The 22,256-nt window shown below is 39.5% G+C and overlaps 1 protein-coding gene across 7 annotated transcripts in view; it reads left to right on the forward strand.

Annotated features, from left to right (window-relative positions):
* The window catches only part of LOC138979885 (ATP-dependent 6-phosphofructokinase-like), a 50,826-nt gene that overhangs the window by 6,460 nt on the left and 22,110 nt on the right, over nt 1-22,256 (forward strand). For 2 of the 7 annotated variants that reach the window (XM_070352642.1, XM_070352643.1), the window contains exons 8-16: nt 409-501; nt 930-1,055; nt 1,855-1,919; nt 3,373-3,460; nt 7,629-7,757; nt 10,662-10,685; nt 15,925-15,963; nt 20,141-20,287; nt 20,993-21,063. In XM_070352642.1, coding sequence (XP_070208743.1) covers nt 409-501; nt 930-1,055; nt 1,855-1,919; nt 3,373-3,460; nt 7,629-7,757; nt 10,662-10,685; nt 15,925-15,963; nt 20,141-20,287; nt 20,993-21,063 — 782 coding nt within the window. The remainder of the gene's footprint in view (nt 1-408; nt 502-929; nt 1,056-1,854; nt 1,920-3,372; nt 3,461-7,628; nt 7,758-10,661; nt 10,686-15,924; nt 15,964-20,140; nt 20,288-20,992; nt 21,064-22,256) is intronic. The other 5 variants (XM_070352648.1, XM_070352649.1, XM_070352644.1 and 2 more) reach the window with 4 other exon arrangements.

The following is a 22,256-nucleotide window of genomic DNA, read 5'->3' on the forward strand; positions in this document are numbered from 1 at the left end:
GGTTGATTGCTAGTTTTATGTTATTAACTTATGTACATTTTACCCACCGAAGTGACGAGGACTTATTGCATAAACAGACGATACAAAATAATAGAATCAATGATAAGATTTCTATGGGGACTTCAGAGTTGGTAAAGTTGGGTATTGGTAGTTATCCAAACCACAAAACTTATTTCAAATTGCTGAAAATGTTGCCTTTATTGCGGCAGAGTTGTGAAACTTGTTCACAATGGAGGAAAGATGACTCCAAGGAATGCCGAAACTTTAAAAATAAAGTTACCGAAACTTTTGTGGACATTTAAACAAATTTGTCGAAGCAAATATATCATAGCTAGGTCCCTGGGATTGTGATGGACTTGTTGTGATAAAGTTTGTATGCTGATTATATGACCGATCTTCTGCTTGCAGTTGTTGACAGAGAAGCTGAAGTATGACACTCGTGTGACCGTTCTGGGACATGTTCAGAGAGGAGGAAGCCCCTCGGCCTTTGATAGAATATTGGTAAGACACACATGATGTATTTCTGCACAAGACTTTAGTTTGTTGATAATGAAAGTTTAGACAGAGAAATGAAGAACCTCATCTGCCACCAAATGAGATTTGATGAGGCAATGCTGTTGAAATTTGACGGATATCTTGGGTGAATTCAAAGAAAAGATGGCGTTTGTCGTTCTAGTGATTTTTTGACAATGATGACGTGCGTGTGTGTGTGTGTGTGTGTGTGTATGAGCGCGCATATGTGTGTGTGTGTGCATGCATGTCTGTGTATGAGTGTGTGCATGCATTTTTCTTTATGTATGCAAGTCAGTATTTTTAAGTCTTCACCAGTCAGCAAATTCCATATCTAAAAATAACCATGTTGGGGAAGTAAATCTGCACAGAAAACGGCTGGCTATGCTTTGACCTTGACCTCAAATGGAACTGTGCAGGGGTCAAGAATGGGGGCGGAAGCAGTTCTGGCTTTGATGGACGCAAAAGCGGAAACCCCAGCCTGCGTAGTGTCTCTGGAGGGAAACCAGACTGTGCGAGTGCCCCTCATGGAATGTGTCAATCGGGTAGGTAGCTGTCGCTCACTTTGTGGAAAGATATACGTGTGTCACTTCGGGTGATTTTCGTGTAGTATGTGCAGTGTTGATTGTTCCCAGACTATATGACAATAGGTCAGTTTGAGCTGGATTGAAAATATGTACGGGTTCATTTTTCCTGGCTACAAAAACAATGTCCTGCCAGAAGACCTGTTACATGTCGAAGTTATCGGACGGTCGACCTGCCAGGTGTGAGAACAAGGCTTCCGATAAAAAAAAGTATGCTTTGACCGAAGACGGAGGCCTGTGAACAACACTGCATGTGTTGTGTTTTCTACAAAAAAATGTCTTTGATATGATTGGGGATTTACCTTCAGGGAGTGAGGGTGAGAGAGACATTTTGATATTTGTGCAGTGTACTGGGGAAAGTTTAGCAAAGTTGCCCAAGGTGTCAAATCGGCGAGTTAATATTTTCTGTCACTTTGTATTTCACATTGCATTTAGTGTGTGTAATTCCAACAGAAATGATGAAGTATGTTTATTGTGGAGGTAGGTATCTGTTGTTGAAATTTCCCCCCTACATTGGTAATAATTTGTGTTGCCTGTTTATCAGTGCCCATGAGTATTGATAAGTGAAAACAGGTTATGCTAAATTGTACTTCTGTTTCCAAGTCCCAACTCTCCAACCTCACTGCTGCGCTACTGTTAGTAATGATTGATGATTGGATGTTGGGTATACTTGGTGATGAACTGTATACTTGGTGATGAACTGTATACTTGGTGATGAACTGTATACTTGGTGATGAACTGTATACTCTTTCATTATCAGACACAAGATGTACAGAAAGCCATGGACGCCAAAAACTTTGAGGAGGCAGTTCGCTTGAGAGGAAGGTATACAACTTTCTTTGTGTTGTGGGCGGGGATGTAGCTCAGTCGGTAGCGCGCTGGATTTGTATCCAGTTGGCCGCTGTCAGCGTGAGTTCGTCCCCACGTTCGGCGAGAGATTTATTTCTCAGTCAACTTTGTGTGCAGACTCTCCTCGGTGTCCGAACACCCCCGTGTGTACACGCAAGCACAAGACCAAGTGCGCACGAAAAAGATCCTGTAATCCATGTCAGAGTTCGGTGGGTTATAGAAACACGAAAATACCCAGCATGCTTCCTCCGAAAACGGCGTATGGCTGCCTAAATGGCGGGGTAAAAAACGGTCATACACGTAAAATTCCACTCGTGCAAAAAACACGAGTGTACGTGGGAGTTTCAGCCCACGAACGCAGAAGAAGAAGAAGAAGAAGTTTGTGTTGTCTGTTGTAACTTGTTGTCTTTCTGTCTTTTCCCATTATGGCGATAAATATGACACCCATGAGCGTCGATCTTCAAGCTTATATGCAGAAAAGAGTTTTACCCCAGCAAACATGAATTTCTTTAATTTGTGTTTGATATTTTGTGGTCTGAAGGTTGTCACTATCGACCGTAAAAGCTTTTGGAAGGATGAGGATGGTAAAATGATCAATAAGTTAACAAGGAGACTCAGATGATGACATTTCATAGCAATCATTATACAGAACATGATGATGAATAGGTCTTGTTGATTTTAGTGGGGCTGATGGGGTCTATGTCGACCAAAAGAGTGGGATTCCCTGTAGGTGGAGTTCCTGTAGGGGGGATTTCCTGTATACAGGGAATCCCACAGGGTCTAGTTCCAGTTGTGTTTCGCTGATATCGCTGAAAGTCACGTGATGCCTAGCGACATCGGTAGAATTTGATGTTTTTCGATCTTTAGTGATAATTCTTAGAAATTCGAGTATGGTTTGCAAGTTTTATTGAAAACCTCTAACCTGTGGGATTCCCTGTATACAGGGAATCCCTGTACAGGAACTCCACCTACAGGGAATCCCACTCTTTTGGTCGACATAGACCCCATCAACTTTAGTGGGTGTCTGGGTGCATATGCATAGAACGTTTTGTTTAGGTACATGATGTTTCTCCCATCCTTTTTTTCCGATCAAAGAATATAATAACTTGTGATTTTCTTGAACATTTTCTATTTCTGAATCTTTTTGCCATTTGCACAGTTGTTGAGATAAATTCTCCCCTGACTTTCATGACAAACGGCAAAACCAGTTTCTTCTCACAGCAGGATTGCCATCATCATAAATGTTAAGTATTTACATTATAATGATTTATTGGAGTGTACAATACATACTTTTCTTTCATGCTTTCTTTTTAAAGTGCCCCTTATTTCAAAAGTTTACATTTTGTGTATTTCCAAAGGGAGATTCCAATGCTGATAGTGGTGTTGGATCTGACCATCATTTCAAATTCAATGCTCTTTTGGTGTGCAGGAGTTTTCAGAATAACCTGACCACCTATCGCATGTTGAGCAAGCTACGGCCGCCCACCTCCCTCTGCGTTGGTGAACACCCTCCTCAGGTAAAGCAACTTGCATGTGGGTTAGAACTGCATTTGTGAGGGCTTGTGTCCCGTCCCGCTCATCAACTATCACCCCCCCCCCCCCCCACCCCCTCCTTTTTTGACAACTTGTATGAGGGTTTGAGCTGCATTTGTGAGGGCTTATGTTTCAACCTGCTCATTGGATATCAATGGCTTTTTGTACCAACCCCCCTTCCTCAGGTAAAGCAACTTGCATGAGTATTTGAACCACATTTGTAAGGGCTTTTGTTCCACCCTGCTCACCCAGTTTGTCAGGAAGTTTGGTATGGCATCGTTTTTTTTTTTGGGGGGGGGGGGGGGGAGGTGATACAATTAAGTTCTTATTACTTTGTTTTGTAACAATGATCACTTTGTTTTGTAACATTTGCCCTCTGACTTGTATTGACCATTCTCATGCAGATTATCAGTGTTTACACCAGGACACTATTTTTACATTTAGTCAAGTTTTGACTAAATGTTTTAACGTAGAGGGGGGAATCGAGACGAGGGTCGTGGTGTATGTGCGTGTGTGTGTCTGTGTGAAGAGCGATTCAGACTAAACTACTGGACCGATCTTTATGAAATTTGACATGAGAGTTCCTGGGTACGATATCCCCGGACGTTTTTTTCATGTTTCCGATAAATGTCTTTGATGACGTCATATCCGGCTTTTCGTGAAAGTTGAGGCGGCACTGTCACGCTCTCATTTTTCAACCAAATTGGTTGAAATTTTGGTCAAGTAATCTTCGACAAAGCCCGGACTTCGGTATTGCATTTCAGCTTGGTGGTTTAAAAATTAATTAATGACTTTGGTCATTAAAAATCTGAAAATTGTAAAAAAAAAATTTTTTATAAAACGATCCAAATTTATGTTTATCTTATTCTCCATCATTTTCTGATTCCAAAAACATATAAATATGTTATATTTAGATTAAAAACAAGCTCTGAAAATTAAAAATATAAAAATTATTATCAAAATTAAATTTTCTAAATCAATTTAAAAACACTTTCATCTTATTCCTTGTCGGTTCCTGATTCCAAAAACATATAGATATGATATGTTTGGATTAAAAACACGCTCAGAAAGTTAAAACGAAGAGAGGTACAGAAAAGCGTGCTATCCTTCTCAGCGCAACTACTAAACCGCTCTTCTTGTCAATTTCACTGCCTTTGCCATGAGCATGAGCGGTGGACTGACGATGCTACGAGTATACGGTCTTGATGAAAAATTGCATTGCGTTCAGTTTCATTCTGTGAGTTCGACAGCTACTTGACTAAATGTTGTATTTTCGCCTTACGCGACTGTTTTTTGTTAGTCTCATTTGTATTTTCTGTAAAAAGAACCATACAGTTTGTTTTTTTTCATCATATGTTGCTTGCCTCTCTTGACTTCATGCTCATTCTGGTTTTTTTTAAAAAATTTTTATCCCCTATCTCCCCTTCCCTCTCCTTTTTACATTTAGTCAAGTTTTGACTAAATGTTTTAACATAAAGGGGGGAATCGAGACGAGGGTCGTGGTGTATGTGTGTCTGTCTGTCTGTGTGTGTGTGTGTGTGTAGAGCGATTCAGACTAAACTACTGGGCCGATCTTTATGAAATTTGACATGAGAGTTCCTGGGTATGATATCCCCGGACGTTTTTTTCTTTTTTTCGATAAATACCTTTGATGACGTCATATCCGGCTTTTTGTAAAAGTTGAGGCGGCACTGTCACACCCTCATTGGCTCACGTAAGTGTAGCCTATGCAATGATAAACTTTGTCTGTCTGTGCGTGCGTGCGTGCGTGCGTGCGTGCGTGCGTGCGTGCGTGCGTGCGTGCGTGTGTGTGTGATAGAAACTTTAACATTTCCGAGTCTACGAATAAAGCTCGCATAAGAAGATTACGTCTCGGTCAAAAGTGTTTGACGTGTGTGATAGAAACTATTTGAAGACGTCACATTATGACGTAAGAGGGTTAGACGTCACGCAAAGGAATTACTAAAAGTCTCGGTCATTGTTATTGTGAGCGGGCCGAGACTAATTGGCAGATCCAGGGTCTCGCTTTCTTGCACAGTTTCACCTATGCTTACTGTGTGTGTGTGTGTGTGTGTGTGTGTGTGTGTGTGTGTGTGTGTGTGTGTGTGTGTGTGTGTGTGTGTGTGTGTGTGTGTGTGTGTGTGTGACGGAGTGATTGAGTTTGTGTTACTGTTTGTCGATTTCTTACGTGAGCCTCTTGTTTTTCAATTAAATTGATTGAAATTTTGGTTAAGCAATCTTCGACGAAGGCCGGACTTTGGTATTGTATTTCAGCTGGGTGGCTTAAAAACTAATGAGTGAGTTTGGTCATTAAAAATCGGAAACTTGTAATTAAAATTATTTTTTTATTAAACGATCCAAAAACAATTTCATCTTATTCTTTATCATTTTCTGATTCCAAAAACATATACATATAATAATAATAATAATAATGCAAACTTTTATAGCGCTATTCTAGAAAAATGTCTACTCTTAGCGCTTTACAATACATACATCGACCAAGCATACTATACACGCACAGGCAAAGAAACCGACCAAACATAACCAACAAACTATACATGCACAGGCAAAGAAAGCGACCAAACATACAATACACGCACAGGCAAGATAACGACCAAACATAAACAAACATACTATGACCAAACATAACCAACATACTATACGCGCGCAGGCAAAGAGAACAATCAGCACATGTAATAATTACTGACAACTAATAATGCAGGCATACAATGACAGTCCAATACACAGCCTAAGCACAAGAACCACAGTAGGCTTCTATATAAAAACGTGTCAACGGTACTATTTACACACACACAAACAGTGCTGACACAAAGCGCAGAAAATATATATACACGTTATTTTAGGCACTAGGTAGGGGGTGAGGTGGGGCGGGATGGGATGGGTGGGGAGATGCTGGGGGGGAAATCACTTGCGCTGAAAGAGGTGTGTTTTGAGATTTGTCTTGAATGTAGTGAGAGAATCTGTGTGTCTGAGAGGCAGTGGTAATCTATTCCAGGTCACAGGGGCTTGATAGGCGAAGGACCTCTCGCCACATGTTATATTTGGATTAAAAACAAGCTCTGAAAATTCAAAATATAAAAATTATGATCAAAATTAAATTTCCGAAATCGATTCAAAAACTATTTCATCTTATTCCTTGTCGGTTCCTGATTCCAAAAACATATAGATATGATATGTTTGGATTAAAAACACGCTCAGAAAGTTAAAACGAAGAGAGGTACAGTAAAGCGTGCTATGAAGCACAGCGCAATCGCTACCGCGCCAAACAGGCTCGTCACTTTCACTGCCTTTTGCACTAGCGGCGGACTACGTTCAGTTTCATTCTGTGAGTTCCACAGCTTGACTAAATGTAGTAATTTCGCCTTACGCGACTTGTTTCCTGCTAAGTTTTGTTTTTTCCTGCCTTCAGCTTATGGGTTTCAGTGCATATACTTTGCATTTTCACTTTCAGAGGTTACATTTTGAAAGATACTGTTTTATTTCTGCATTGTCTTGTATTAATCATCAATTATGAGCACAGTTTGCCTCCAGACACTGCAACCTGACCCATGCAACCATTCAGGGCTTTGATCCTTGACAGCATTGCTGCTTTGCATTCTTTCTGCAGATTCCTTTGAATTGCATGGCAAAAAAAATAGAACGGCTTTCCGCTGTGTGAAAACAGAAGAGGATTTAGGTAAAAGTGCAAGACAGCTGGTTTGCAGTAAAGTGGAGCCCCCAACTCCTAGGGTTCAAGGGTCACCTTCTTTCATCATCATCACCATCTCCTTGGTCAGCATCTTGTGGTTTTTGTTTTGCTAAAGAGTCAGCATTGAATTAATAGTGTTTTCACATTTCAAGGGCATGCAGCAAGCATTGGTACCCTACAAAGGGGAAACAACTCTGTTTTTGTGCTTAGATTATCTCTCCTAATTTTTCTTCTTCTTCGTTTGGTTAGACAGTTATGTGAACTGCTGCAGGGTTCTAAAATTTCAAATTCATGTTGAACTGCAAGGTTGAATCCTTTAGGCAAAAGTGAAAATATTTCTTTTTTTCTTTCCTTTTCCAATCTTTTTTCATCTTTTTTGTCTTTTCTTTTCTCTTAGTTTAACGGGTGAAAATCTTTAACACTTAGTGATTTATGCTGGAAAGATTGGGCCAGTGGACTTTCGTCCAGAGGTGGGCACGCAAACAGAACGGTCCGCCATAGCAGATTCCAAGCCCACCGTGAACATTAACATTAAGATGAAAGGGGTGGAAACCTCTGTTATCTACGATAAGGTGACACCCAGTTTGTCAGGAAGTTTGGAATGGAATAATTTGGAATGTGGAATGGAAAAAACACTTTTCTTGGGTCACTTTGTGTTGCTTACATTTCTCAGCTGTTATGCATGCTTCTGTGTATGCTCTTCATTGTTGTTTCTAGGGAGTATCATCACTCAGGTCAAGAATGTCCGCTCAATCATTGAATTCTGAGCAGGTGACTGTTGTTGACTGTTCAGTTTTGAGAGACATTTGGATCTGATGACCACATCTGCCCTTATTTGTACAAATGCTGCTGGAATTTCAAAATTGGAAAAGAATCGATCCTATTTCCAGGAATATTGACATGATAAATACAGAAGAGGAATATTTTTGTGTTTTTTTGGCGAAAATCAACAGTTTCAGAGGCTGCCATTTTGCCAGGGTCATTCTTGACTCGCGTCAACACTATATTATGTAAATTCTTCCCAAAATGTCCTCGGGCTTATTTCAGCCTTTTTTCACATTTTCAGAATCCCTTCAGTAATAAATAGCAATTGATGCGAATTGACATCATGATTTAATTTAAGTGAACGAAATGTTATTGGCTGGATTCACTTGGAAAAAAAGCTGAATTATTCAACAGAAAATGTAAACCGTTTGTATATCAGGCAGAAGTGGCATATCCAAAATTTGTTTGATTGTTTGTTCTGTTGGTTTTTTCTCTTCACGTTAAGGTGACTGTATTACTAACTTAACAAGAAAAGCCAATGAATGCGTACATTTTGATCATTTATTTGTAAACATTTTGTTTTAAAAAGTAAATCACAAATGGAGGACAGAGATAATCTGCATCTGTGCTGCTGTAGGCAGTATTGAGGTTCACCTGTGCTTGACATGCCTTTGAGGTTCACATAAGACATAAAATTTCATTTCAACCACGTGCATTACACCGGAATATATCTTGGTCTGAGTTGATTCAATACATAGTACATTCAAACACAACAACCAAACAGAGTGCTAACAGAACTGCATACACACACTCACTTATGCACACACTGACACACACATGAACGCACGCACACACTTACTCACTCACTCACTCACTCACTCACTCTACATTATACCGCGTTCACATCTTGTCCACTTCACATAAAAAAACTAGTTTTACCAGGTGTACTGCATACGTGAACCGCTGTTGGCAAAGAAGCATAAAACTCCAAATAAAATCTAGATATTTCCACAATAAGAATTGGGATCAAATCCTAAGAGCACTGAAAAACCAGCAAAGTTCACCTGTGCTTAGCAGTAAGAACTATTTTATGAATATTGCGTTTGTTTTCATTGTGATACATCCTCCCCCTCCCCCGCCCCCCACCTCTGCCAAAGACATTGAAGAATCAGGGTACAGATCAATTGAATGAATTTATGCCAAAGCAAGCAAATAATCGGGTACAGTTCTATACAGAACTTGATCTTGTATCCCCGATATGAATTAATTTTGGAGAGCTTCAGACTGCAGATTACTGCTAGGTGCCGTTAATTATTTATGCAAAGTTCATCATCATCATCTGATTCACTCAGGAGACCCCTAGGTATAGGGTTACTGTCCATATAGGAACTATCTTATGTACAGTGCTGGGATCAGTCTTCACGTTAGGTTCTCAGGTTCTATTTGTTTCACTAACAGTTCACGGACATAAAGGTTTCGTTGAGTTGTGCAATTAACAGGCTGCTTTTTAACAGTAACATTCAAGGTTTTGTCAATATTTCAGCTCTAATTGGCATTGGCTGAAATTGATTTCATTCATTTTCCCACTCCTGTTCTTGATTCATGTTTCATTTTTCATGCTTTTCATTATGTTATTATGCATTAGTGATTATTTCATGCAGTATACAGGTGAAAGAAGGCTAAAATGTGTGCATTAGTGTTCATTAGTCATGTTTGATGGCAGGTGTTATTAAGAAATAGCCGCCCATGGTGCTGATGATTGAAACAAACAAGTAATCCTTATTGTAATCAGGAGTAGATGGCATGTTTAGTTATTTAGTTATTTTGTTGTTGTTGAAAAGCTTTATTTTTGGTTGTAACCATGGAAACAATCTTTTTTCTTTGAGCGACAGTACATAGTATTTGTTAGTACAGTAAGTGAATTCACCTGGCCTGTACTAGTTAATTGCATGGTAAGAGTGTTCAGCGCACAATAGACAGAAATTGCTCTCTCCGGTTTGTATGTGTTGTGTGTGAATGAGTGAATACTCTTGCTTTTAGTGAGGCAAGCTTTCTACACGTTCGACTTGTCTACGTGTTTCAGACATACCCCTTTCCTAGCGACTGCAGCAGCAGGCCTAAAATGTCATTTGAGAAAGTTTGACTCACTAAAAGCAAGAGTATTCAGTCTCTTTCACAACCCATACAAACGTGACAGAGTTATTTCCCATCATCATCTATTCTCATCATTGCTAATTTAGACAAATTCAGACAATAACACTGGCAGCAGGGCTGTCAAAGAGTTGCAAAATAAAGAAAATAAAGAGACAAAACAATGCCACCGATAAGTAATGAACCAAATGATCATGGGCATCGTGGTGAGGAAATAATGTGCATTTTATGCAGTGTCCACTCGATGTGATGCTCTTTCGCCTAATGCTTTTTTTGGCATTTGTGGTGCCCTTTCTTTAAAAAAATTCGAGCACATAGCAGTTGACTATTCACAGCCGGGCGGGCGTGATGATTGCGGCAATGTAAATGGCCGAGTTATTTGTCAACTGTAGAACTTGATATGGATTAGCACGACTTTTTTTCACAGCCCACAAAACTCTTTTTTCCGACCATCCGTCTATTCTCAGTTTGCCTGTATCGTACAAAAACACGAAATGTTAACATGACTCACATTACGATTTTCACTGTGGAATAATAAGAATGTTTTCATGCATTTTCAGGATCATAGCTTTAAGACTGATCAGGTATAGTCAATGTTTCCCTTCCTTCAAACTTGTCCTATTTTCTTCCTTGAACCATACTCAGACCTGGGAACCCATACGATTTCGCCGTATTTTGTACGCTTGATTGTCTAAAATACGATTAGTATGGTCGGTTGGAAAAATATACGACGAAAAGAATTGTAAAGCCTGCTTTTCTTCTGATTCTTTTAATGGTTAAAATAACTTAATAACTCCGCATTTGATTCATGATTACAGCTTTTGTCATTACACATTGAAAGAAGCATTTGTTTTAAAGGTATTGGTAAACTTATTTAACGTTGCAACGGATGCGTGCGAAGCATGTTTGACTCATCGATGTTCAAATGTGTGGAGCACACTCATTTTGCTGAAAATACACCAAGTTTGTTTGAGAATACTCCAACTGCAAAACAGAGGTTCCCAGGTCTGCATACTATATCATTCTTTCTTTTTGTTTGCATATTTGTACATACTTTATATTATGCAGGCAGTGTCTGAATAGAATTTAGTATTCAAAGAGAGAAAGAAAGAAGTGCTTGGGAAGATCAAGATGTATGTGTCTGTGAACCGGCACGGTTGGCCTAGTGGTAAGGCGTCCGCCCCGTGATCGGGAGGTCGTGGGTTCGAACCCCGGCCGGGTCATACCTAAGACTTTAAAATTGGCAATCTAGTGGCTGCTCCGCCTGGCGTCTGGCATTATGGGGTTAGTGCTAGGACTGGTTGGTCCGGTGTCAGAATAATGTGACTGGGTGAGACATGAAGCCTGTGCTGCGACTTCCGTCTTGTGTGTGGCGCACGTTATATGTCAAAGCAGCACCGCCCTGATATGGCCCTTCGTGGTCGGCTGGGCGTTAAGCAAACAAACAAACAAATGTGTCTGTGTGGGTGTGTGTGTGTAAGAGAAAGAGAGAGAGAAGGGGGAGGGAGGTTGAATCCGCAAATTGATTTCATCAATTAAGATAATTATTATCAGTCTATTTGATTAGTGCATACCTTGTTTTACTTCTGTGGCATTGCTGTTTCACATTTTTGTTGATTTCTGTAATTTTAACAAAGAACTTAGAAATTACTAGAAGAAAGGGATCTCATGGAGCTCATATTTTTCAAAATCAGAATGAGAAAGTCAGCGAATTATTAAGTCGCCAGGAACATAAACGGGCTAGGCGCAAATCATTCACCTGTTCCTTTTCCTTGGTTTGACACATTAATGATATTTTGGTCCATAATTAATCACAATACAAAAACTGTACCAAGTGTACTGTACATATTCCTCCCAATGCCCTTGGTAACCCCCTATTCCTTAACATGATCGCTTGGATGCGATTGTGAATGTGTGTGTGTGCGTGTGTGCAATGGTTTAGACTAGGAATCATTTCTGGGATGGAAGGTCACCTGACTCTAACTTCTAAAGACTAATTCAGAAACTGTCTGCATCTTTTTGTCAACTTCTTGTGAATTTATTGCATCCATTGTTTTCTGCATTCATGTTGTTCATACGTTTTGTTCAATATCATATCTGATCATGGACACATGTACAAAGTGTACGTGCACACAGTGTATTGATTTCTCTTCAGCTCCTTTTCTCTTGTCTTTGCTTTACATGCTAAAAAAGTATTTTCAGAAGAAAAAAAAGAAAAAATGTTGAGTGTTTGATTGTCACTTCAGTACATCATCTGGTTGTAAACAAGTGCCATTACCATTTCTTAAGTTTCTTCTTGCTCTCTCTATGTCTGATAGGTTTGCTAATCGTAAATATATTGCACAATCATACGTCGTCTGGGCACCTGAAATCTTTTTTTTTTCTTCTTTCCTTCCTTTATTCCTTACTTTCTACCCTTTTTTTCCCCTTCCTAACTTCTTTCTGTCTTCTTCTTTTTAACTTGTTCTTCCTTTTCTTTTCAACACTTTTTGACTCACCTGAGTATTAAGGACAGTGTAAGTAATCATCATTGTTGGCCATATATCTGTTCGTCCAGTTGTATAATCATCGGGCAAAACTAATGTTAAGTTTCTTTTTTGGACATCATTCAGTTGGCCTAGCCTATTTTTCTTTGCAAGTTGGCTAGCTAGAAAATAGCCACTGATGACCCTAATACATTGCAGAACTTTGATTGACCTCTGTCATCTGTGAAGGTCACATCGGTGTAAACAAAAAAAATGGCTAAAATATAAAATTTGGGATGTTTCCTTAATGTTATTGTACACAATTTCTCCTGAGTTTCGTTTTTGCCCAATTCAAACACAGCACATTAAGCCTCTCATTACCCCTGTTTGCTTAGAAAGTTGGGTTCATTAATCTATCAATTTCAAGGTCACTGCACGCTTCAGTCTTTCTTTTCTTTTTAAGTGTTCTATGGTGCGCCAAATTGATATTACTATCGTTAACTGTTATGTAGGGTTTTGAAACTATCGTTAACTGTTATATAGAGTTTCGAAACTGTCGTTAGCTGTTATATAGAGTTTCTGAAACTCTATATAACAGCTTACGATAGTTTTATCAAAAGCGCGTCGGTATCGTTCCCAAACGGAAAAACCCTGAAATGCCATTGCAAAACTGTCTTTTTGCTACGAAATGTACATTTCAACTAGAAACACAATTTAAACAAGAGGCGAAGCCTTCAAGGCTCACGTAAGAAATCGACAAACAGTAACACAAACTCAATCACTCCGTCACACATACACACACACACACACACACACACACACACACACACACACACACACACACACACACACACACACAGTAAGCATAGGTGAAACTGTGCAAGAAAGCGAGACCCTGGATCTGCCAAGTAGTCTCGGCCCGCTCACAATAACAATGACCGAGACGTTCAGTAATTCCTTTGCGTGACGTCTAACCCTCTTACGTCATAATGTGACGTCTTCAAATAGTTTCTATCACACACGTCAAACACTTTTGACCGAGACTGACGTAATCCATAGACTCGGAAATGTTAAAGTTTCTATCACACACACACACACACACACACACACACGCACGCACGCACGCACAGACAGACAAAGTTTATCATCGCATAGGCTACACTTACGTGAGCCAAAAACTACAACATTAGGAAATGCTTGACCGTTCTTCTGTTGTCGTCTTCTCAAATTATTGTTGAGTTTGTTTAATATTAGCTTTATCATATCATTTGTACTTTCGGCCGTACCGTTTTCCACGTGTGCGGTTTGAAGACTGACGGTAGGCCTACAGAATATTCGCGGTAAACGAAGATTTGATTACTTGATTTTTAACGAAGCAGCGAAATGATGGACTTATCAGACGACGGTTAGTTCAATATGATCTACTAAATGTTGTAATTTAGTGCAAATTCGCTCGGACGAAACGTTCAGCAGCCATTTTGCCGGCATCCTAACATCCGACTACGCCTTCGCTATTTTTAGAAACTCTATTTAACAGTTAACGATAGTAATATCACTTGCGCGCACCATCCCGCCGTTTAGCAAAACCCTCTTTATCTGTTATACATAGTTTTAGCAATAATGCGCACGAACGCGCTATTGATATAACTCTATATAACAGTTAACGATAGTTTCGAAACTCTATATAACAGTTAACGATAGTTTCAAAACCCTGTATAACAGTACCTGCTATTCCGACTTGGTCGTGTGACAGAGTTTTCTTCCACACTCGATTAGTTGATGTCTAACTCAGCCTGACGGCTTCGTTAGACAATCAACGTAATCTCGTGTGGAAGAAAACGTCTGTCACACGACCAAGTCGGAATAGCATTTATGTCTCACAGCTTCAACAGAGGAGAGAACAAACACGTTTTGTGTACTCAAGCTTGACAAACCTAAACACAGGAGCAGCCATTGTGGAGAGATCTACTTTTTGACGGAAGTGACCGAACAACTATGAATGACGTCTCGGTATATGTGAATGACGTCACAGTCATCGTCACAGTCTGTATCTTTTGAAGCATCGCATTCTTCATGACGTCTTTCTGTGTCTGCATCCGCGAAATGTTTGTTCATTCCGGAATCTTTGTCATCTATGTTCAGAACTCTGTCCTTATAGTGTCACTCAGTCGGACTAACAGGCCTCCTGAGCGAGCCACTTTCCAAGGGAAGCTAAATTCGCGTATGGAAACAGTACTGTCGTCTGGGATGCCGTTTTCAGTATTCTGAGCGTTGAAGAATTTGTAAAGAGAAGAAACGATAACAGCAGGAGAAATAAAAGTCGTGTGTGCATTTTATGGCTTTTGGAGGGACGATTTTGAGTTTGAATCCGTTCTTGCCATGCTCCTAAAGCATGTAACATACAATCTTGCTTTAGTAGTGGCAAAGAAGGAAAGCGTGTGACATTTAACGATAGTAATATCAATTTGGCGCACCATAGTGTTCAGACTTAAAATCTCTTCTGTGTCATCTTTCCTGAGTGTATGTACTAATTGTGCTTGAATGAAAGGACTTCTAATTTATAACTCAAACAGTCACATATCTCGGAGGATGTATTTCACCACACTGACAGCTAACATTATTGTTTAACCCGTAGTTTAAAAGGAGCTGGAATAACTTCATCTGAAGTTAACACCTACATCACCTCAGTTACAGAATGCTAAACAGTAGTTTCTTTGTAAACAGCTTTATAGTTTGTGTAAACATACCTGATTTATATATACTTTAGCTAGTGTTTTTAGTGCTAATTGGTTTTTGTGTCAAATTGTAGTGTTTTAGCTAGGAAACATTTCATTTGATTGATAGTACCAAAAAGTACCATAGTTTAATTTTGATGTGAATTATGTGTCATGATTTGGTTAAACTTATTGAATTGTTGTTATGGCTGTGTGTATAGTGTGAATTTATAAATGGTGTCTCAGTTGATTAATATGTCTGGTTTTGTTTAATGTGTGCCAGTAAGGCAGTGCTCTGTAATGTTTGAATGGGGTACTTGGTAATTGCTATATGAAGTTTGCATTTTTATTGTTTTATGTGTGTTTGTGCGTGAGAGAGTATGTGTGGCACAGTGTGCGCGCATGTTTGTATGTGTGTTTCATAAAAGAGCATGCAGGAATGTTTTATGAAAAATAAGTTTCATTCAAAATAACCACATTTTCACTCATTTCCATCACTAATAACAAATGTGAGCTTAATTTTCTTCGACCGAAAATACATTGCTTCATAGACATGCAACTTTCATCTCTTCACCACATCGTAGAAGTGAAATCATTATCATGGCGTCACACAGAAGTGATGTAAAAGAACAGAGTTTTTGCAGGAATCTTACCACTCAGGTTACACGTTTTCAGATCAGTCAGTGAGTCTGTTTCATGGCGTATCCATTTGATATTTTTCACTCTGTAGGCCTTGCCATGTGCTTTTTTTGCCAATTATTTTTTTTCTCTCCCCTAAGCATGATTGAATTGCTTGCACATAACTGCCAATCTGCCATTGGTTAGCTTGATTTCTTCTAAATAGCAAGATTTTCAATGCACTTTAAAGCTTCAAATTTATTTGAATTTTGTGGCAAACTTTGGTTTGGAGAAGCTTCAATTCCAGTGTCATAATGCTGTTTTTATCTTTTTAATTTAATGCAACTAAACTGTTGACATTTGTGGAAGAGGGTTGTTTCTTTGATTCTCTTTTTTTCACAAACACATGCTTGGCTAAATACAAGGCCGATATTTTAAAGTTTGGCTTTAAATCTGTGAACTAAAGGTTTTTAGATTTGTTATTAGTGACGTATTATAATACTCTTTGTCTTTGCCGGAAGAAGTTAAGCTTCTTAATGATGATAAATCCAAAATAATTTAATTCAAAGAGATAATTTGTGGTGTACTGTGTGCAGCTGTTTTGAGCGCTCAGCTGCTGAAGATTATGCAAAAATATGTTTGTTTATTATACATATCATGTGTATTACATGTATTTTCTAACAGATTTTGTGTTGTTTACGCGACTCATATTGAGTGGTTGTCAATAACAGCCATCAAGTGTGTTAGAATTCAGTGTCACATGAAAATGGTATTTAAGTGTTGTTGCTGATATTAGAGTCAGAATGTTGTGCTGTGAGTGTGGATAAAACCTGACTTCATGTATCTCGAAAGCAGCTTAAATGTTGGCGTCTGATTATGTACGATGTAAATAGCTCAGGAAGTTATAGAGAAATCAAACACTTAAGTCTGCGCTCCTAAGTTTTTCTCCACCTACCTTCCCCTATGTGTTTGAAAAGAAAATATGTACTGTCACTTAAGTGTCACAGTCCGTTATATCGAAAGAAGAACAATTATTAACTCACATCTGTTTTAACAGCACTTGGACACATACCCCTCTCCTTGTGTTTATAAAGAAATATATATAATGTCTTCGTCCAATATCAAAAGGAAAACAAACCCACGTATGTTTTAAAACAGCACTAAATTCACGCCCATCTTCCCAACTGCATTTTTCCTAACCTTTTATTTCCATGCCCTCCTTCCCTCCCCTCTGGCGATTAAGATAGCTTAAATAGAAAAGTTACTTGCTGAAAACTGCATAACATAAGGGGAAAATCGAAATCGATCTATATATATGCCAGCAACTTTTGACAAGGATAATCACAAGGAGATTCATAAGAATGTTGTTAAAAACTCAATTTTTGCATTCATTGTAATTCCTAAAATTGGCACAGTGAGTGCTGTTTTAGCTAGAAGAGGGGTACAATACACAATAGAAATCACAGATTTTCAAGCATATTGATCACGTGTCTTAAATGCAGTGTTTGCATGTTTATACTCTTATTCTTTGTAGTGTTTGAAGCTTATGGAGGTTGATGATCTTGTCATTTGACAACTTGCTGGTGCTTTGGGTCACTGAAAATTTTTCAGTTTGCAAAAAATAATAATAACATCGAAGAAAAATCAGCGGTTATGGGAGTACAGCCTTGATTTTCTGTGTGTAGTTTGAACACCTGTCTTGGACTTTGAATAGTAAATGCTCTGCTAATGGTTCAAAATCTGATTTTCTGTGTGTAGTTTGAACACCTGTCTTGGACTTTGAATAGTAAATGCTCTGCTAATGGTTCAAAATCTGATTTTCTGTGTGTAGTTTGAACACCTGTCTTGGACTTTGAATAGTAAATGCTCTGCTAATGGTTCAAAATCTGATTTGCTGGCAGTGTTAATTACGTCCCCCTAAGCGGAAGTAAATGTTATGAATTGTGTTTTTTCTACTGCATTGAAACTTGACAATAGTTATCATTGACAAGGCAGCTGCAGTATAAACTACTAACATCTCCATTTAAAATAGATTGCACACAGTAATTTAATTAGACTGCACGATTCTGCACTGTTGTACAGTATATGTCATGACATGTCCCTGAGGTTTATGAAAACTGAGTTTCAATTGTGGCTATAATTATACCAGTCTGAAAGACGTTTTCCATCCTATTTTTTTATTTTTTTGTCATAAACGTCATGTTTTTTGTTTCCCAGACTCTTGCCCCGACAAAGCTGTTTTGGAGCAGAATTCACTCTGTAGATTTGATATCATTTGAATCGCAATATTTTGCTGTTTTTGCATGCTTGTCAATTTCCACAAAACCCCACCCTGTCGGTTTACCAGAGAACCACAAATAAATTCACCAAGTTTCTAAATGGTGTGAGTGCAGGTGAGTCTTGCACAGCAACAGATCTGATCGGTTTTGCCCTATAAACTTTGAGGTTGGTGCTCGTTCCAATTTCATTGTCATCTTGAATTAGCATCAGTTTGCAGTGATAATCGCTAAAGGCAAAGAAATACTGTCTTAGTAACAATATTTTTTGCTGCAAACCTCACACTGACTCAAATGGGCCTGGGTAACTTTTTCTAATCCAACTGAAGGATAAAATAACAAATGGTGACAGAACATATTGCGGGTTAGACATTTGGATTTGTCTGGAATTAATTTAATTCACTGATGTACATTAAATATAAAAGAACAAAAACTCTACATGAACACTGAAAGAACTCCTCGGCCTTTAGATGCTGACTTCGGCTTGCATGCTCTGATGCTTTGTAATGTTAGGTGTGCTTAATTACTGAATATTTTTCAGACAGGATCCCCAAACCCAGGCTCGCTGCGCTTGCTAGAGAAGTCTAGCAAAAATGTTCGAATGCTATCAGAGCTATCAGAGCCTCCCATGCAGTATTCCTAGCTTTGTTGTTGTTGTTGCAACTGAAATATTGATCAACATTGAAAAAGCGATCATCTGGGATGTATCTTTGCATGATCGATGCAGACATCCAACTGGTATATTTGAGTACATCTCAAAATTTTCACAAACCTAACATTCTCTGTATCACTTAATTCTTGAAATACAGTTTAAAAACATTTGCTGCACTTGAGCTTTAAACTATCGTACAATTAACTCATATACATGTAATTATTAACAATCACTTGATAATATGACTCTTTTGCATAATTCAGGATAATGCACAGTTGTACGTTACCCTCTACTTTGAAGGGGAAGAATGAAAGTAATATGAATGAGTTATATTACTTGGAAGGAGGCATAATAATTACTCAGAACAAATAATAACTTACAGATAGAAAAAGGGGTGATTATACAGAGAACTTGAATTATCAAACTAATGTGTGCACTAAAAAAATATGTGCTAAGTGATTGTTTCAGCTGAGTTTGTACTCTGATCATGTACGGTATGTGCATTTTCAGCTAAAGTGTACGTAGATAAAATTGTTATAAATGCTGAGTCTTCTGTGTACTAGAGCCCGCAAGCTGTGTTGTTGATTGTATTTATTTGTGTCTGCAGTTCCTTGTGACAATGAAAGTTAGAGCTAGGTTCCCAGCATAAAACTATTAAGCAAGAAAATATGGGGTTGCAGGCAATTACAAAACAGATTATGTCACATTTTATTATCTTTATTACAGATTTTATTCCTTATTTTCCTCTGTTGTCAATTATTTTGATATCTTCAATATTGTTTTGTTTTTTACTGTCTTCTTGAAAAAAGATGCATGCATATGTGACTTTCCGATTAGTGTTTCAAATGAACGGTTTGATTTTTTTCTTCTGCAGTCTGTTTTTACTCTAATGCTCTCCTTTTTACAAACAGATTAGGGAAGGTTTTTAATCTAGCAATATTTTGAGAAAAAAAGAAAATGAAATTATTTCTTATTAATTTTTGTTTGTTTCTTAGATTTTTGCTTGGCAATTAGCCAAGGTGTACTGGGCAATGAAATAACCATGCACTGTTGACATCAAATCAGGAAGCAAAATTGAACACATCAAAATTTGTTAAGTGTCTATGGTAAATATACTGAGTTAGATGCCAGTCTGTGTTAAACACAGGGAATTAGTTAGCCTGTCTCAGTTAAATTGACAATTGATATATCTTTTTTTCTCTCTCTCTGGTATTAATAGATACCCGTACTCGGTACTTCAGTGAAACATGGGCATACACCTTTTCCACCGTAATATTCTTTGTTGCTAAGTTTTCCCTGAATTGCTGCCTACAGGATCACAGAAACCTTGCAGTGGTCAACATCGGGGCACCCGCTTGTGGCATGAACGCAGCTGTCCGTTCCTTTGTCCGCCTGGGTCTGACTCAAGGCTACCGAGTGCTGGGCATCCAGGATAGCTTTGATGGACTGATTGCTGGCAGGGTAGGTGGTGATATGCATTTTGTTGTAGCAGGATAATGGCACCATGACGATTCCCTGAAACAATTGCCCAAAAGGACAATTCATGATCCTAGGACAATTGCCTCCAAGACAAATGCCCCCCAAGGACAATTGCATCCCATAGAACTGCCTCTGCCTCCCCCCCCCCCCCCCCAGACAACTGCCCCCCCTCCCCCCCAAGTACAATTACATCCCAGAGAACTGCCTCCTCCCCCCCCCCCCCCCCCCCCAGACAACTGCCCCCTAGGGACAACTGCCCCCTAGGACAATTTCCCCCTGAGACAATTGCCCCCTGAGCAGAAGTTAAAATGAGGGGGGTATAGTGTTTTTCTAGGGTGCAGTTTTCCTGCAGGTGGTTGTTTGAGGGGAAATAATTAGCCAAGAAACATATTTTGTATGACGAGTAATATGTGAAAAAATTGTGGCGATGAATACACAGCCTGTCATGTAATAGCCGAAGTCGGCTCCTGTGATGAAATCCTCTCGAACTACACCCAGTGGGCTGATCTAGGTCCAGATCCTAGTCAATATGGTGTTTCAGTCCATACTCTGAAGGGAGAAAAGACTAAAGCATAAGGTTCTGGTCAGCACAAAATTGTGCCCAACTTATCTTTGTGTTTTACGCTTGTGGTGGCCATTGCTGTCCAAGTGCTAATTGCTGTGACTCATAGTGGTGTCTGTGGTCAGGTACGACCCATGGGCTGGACACAAGTGCACGGCTGGGCAGGGAAGGGCGGTTCTTTGCTGGGCACCAAAAAGTGAGTACTTCACCTGCTTTCTTAAAGGCACACTCCGACGGGCGCTGTGGCGTGGTGGTAAGACGTCGGCCTCTTAATCGGAAGGTCGAGGGTTCGAATCCCGGTCGCTGCCGCCTGGTGGGTTAAGTGTGGAGATTTTTCCGATCTCCCAGGTCAACTTATGTGCAGACCTGCTAGTGGCTTATCCCCCTTCGTGTGTACACGCAAGCACAAGACCAAGTGCGCACGGAAAAGATCCTGTAATCCATGTCAGAGTTCGGTGGGTTATAGAAACACGAAAATACCCAGCATGCTTCCTCCGAAAGCGGCGTATGGCTGCCTTAATGGCGGGGTAAAAACGGCCATACACGTAAAATTCCACTCGTGCAAAAACACGAGTGTACGTGGGAGTTTCAGTCCACGAACGCAGAAGAAGAAGAAGAAGAAAGGCACACTCCTTCTCATAGAAAACAGTTCGTCTTATCATCTCAGATCTTGCCTCGACGGGCGAAGTGGCGCAGTGGTAAGACGTCAGCCTCCTAATCGGGAGGTCGTGAGTTCGAATCCCGGTCGCTGCCGCCTGGTGGGTTAAGAGTGGAGATTTTTCCCGATCTCCCAGGTCAACTTATGTGCAGACCTGCTACTGACTTAACCCCCTTCGTGTGTACACGCAAGCACAAGACCAAGTGCGCACGGAAAAGATCCTGTAATCCATGTCAGAGTTCGGTGTGTTATGGAAACATGAAAATACCCAGCATGCCTACCCAACGAAAGCGGAGTGAAGCTGACTATGCTCTCGGGGTATAGTGTGGGGAACCCAAATGGGCAAACAAGCTCACACGTCACCAGAATTTCTGGAACGCTGAAGAAGAAGAAGATCTTGCCTGGCTTTTACATGTCAAAAATCAACACCCTGACCGCTTGCTGTGGTGAGTTTGAATTTTGACAAATGTTTTCCTTCATCAAATAATTCTCTGTGTACACACAGAGCACCCACGCTGTTAATTTTGGTTTGTGAAGGGATGGTCTTATTCAGAATTAATGTAACAGCCTGTCCAGCTCTGAGACGGTGAGCAGACAGTTTCTGTGGGAAGCAGTTGGTTACATTTGAAATGATGAAAATGAGATTCAACGTCTTTGGTTTCAATACTGGCCATTAGTGACATATGCCTCAGGGGCCTGAGCATTTGGGTTCTTTTTCTGGAATGCCAATT

Source organism: Littorina saxatilis, linkage group LG11 (genome assembly GCF_037325665.1).
Source record: "Littorina saxatilis isolate snail1 linkage group LG11, US_GU_Lsax_2.0, whole genome shotgun sequence".
NCBI lineage: Eukaryota > Metazoa > Mollusca > Gastropoda > Littorinimorpha > Littorinidae > Littorina > Littorina saxatilis.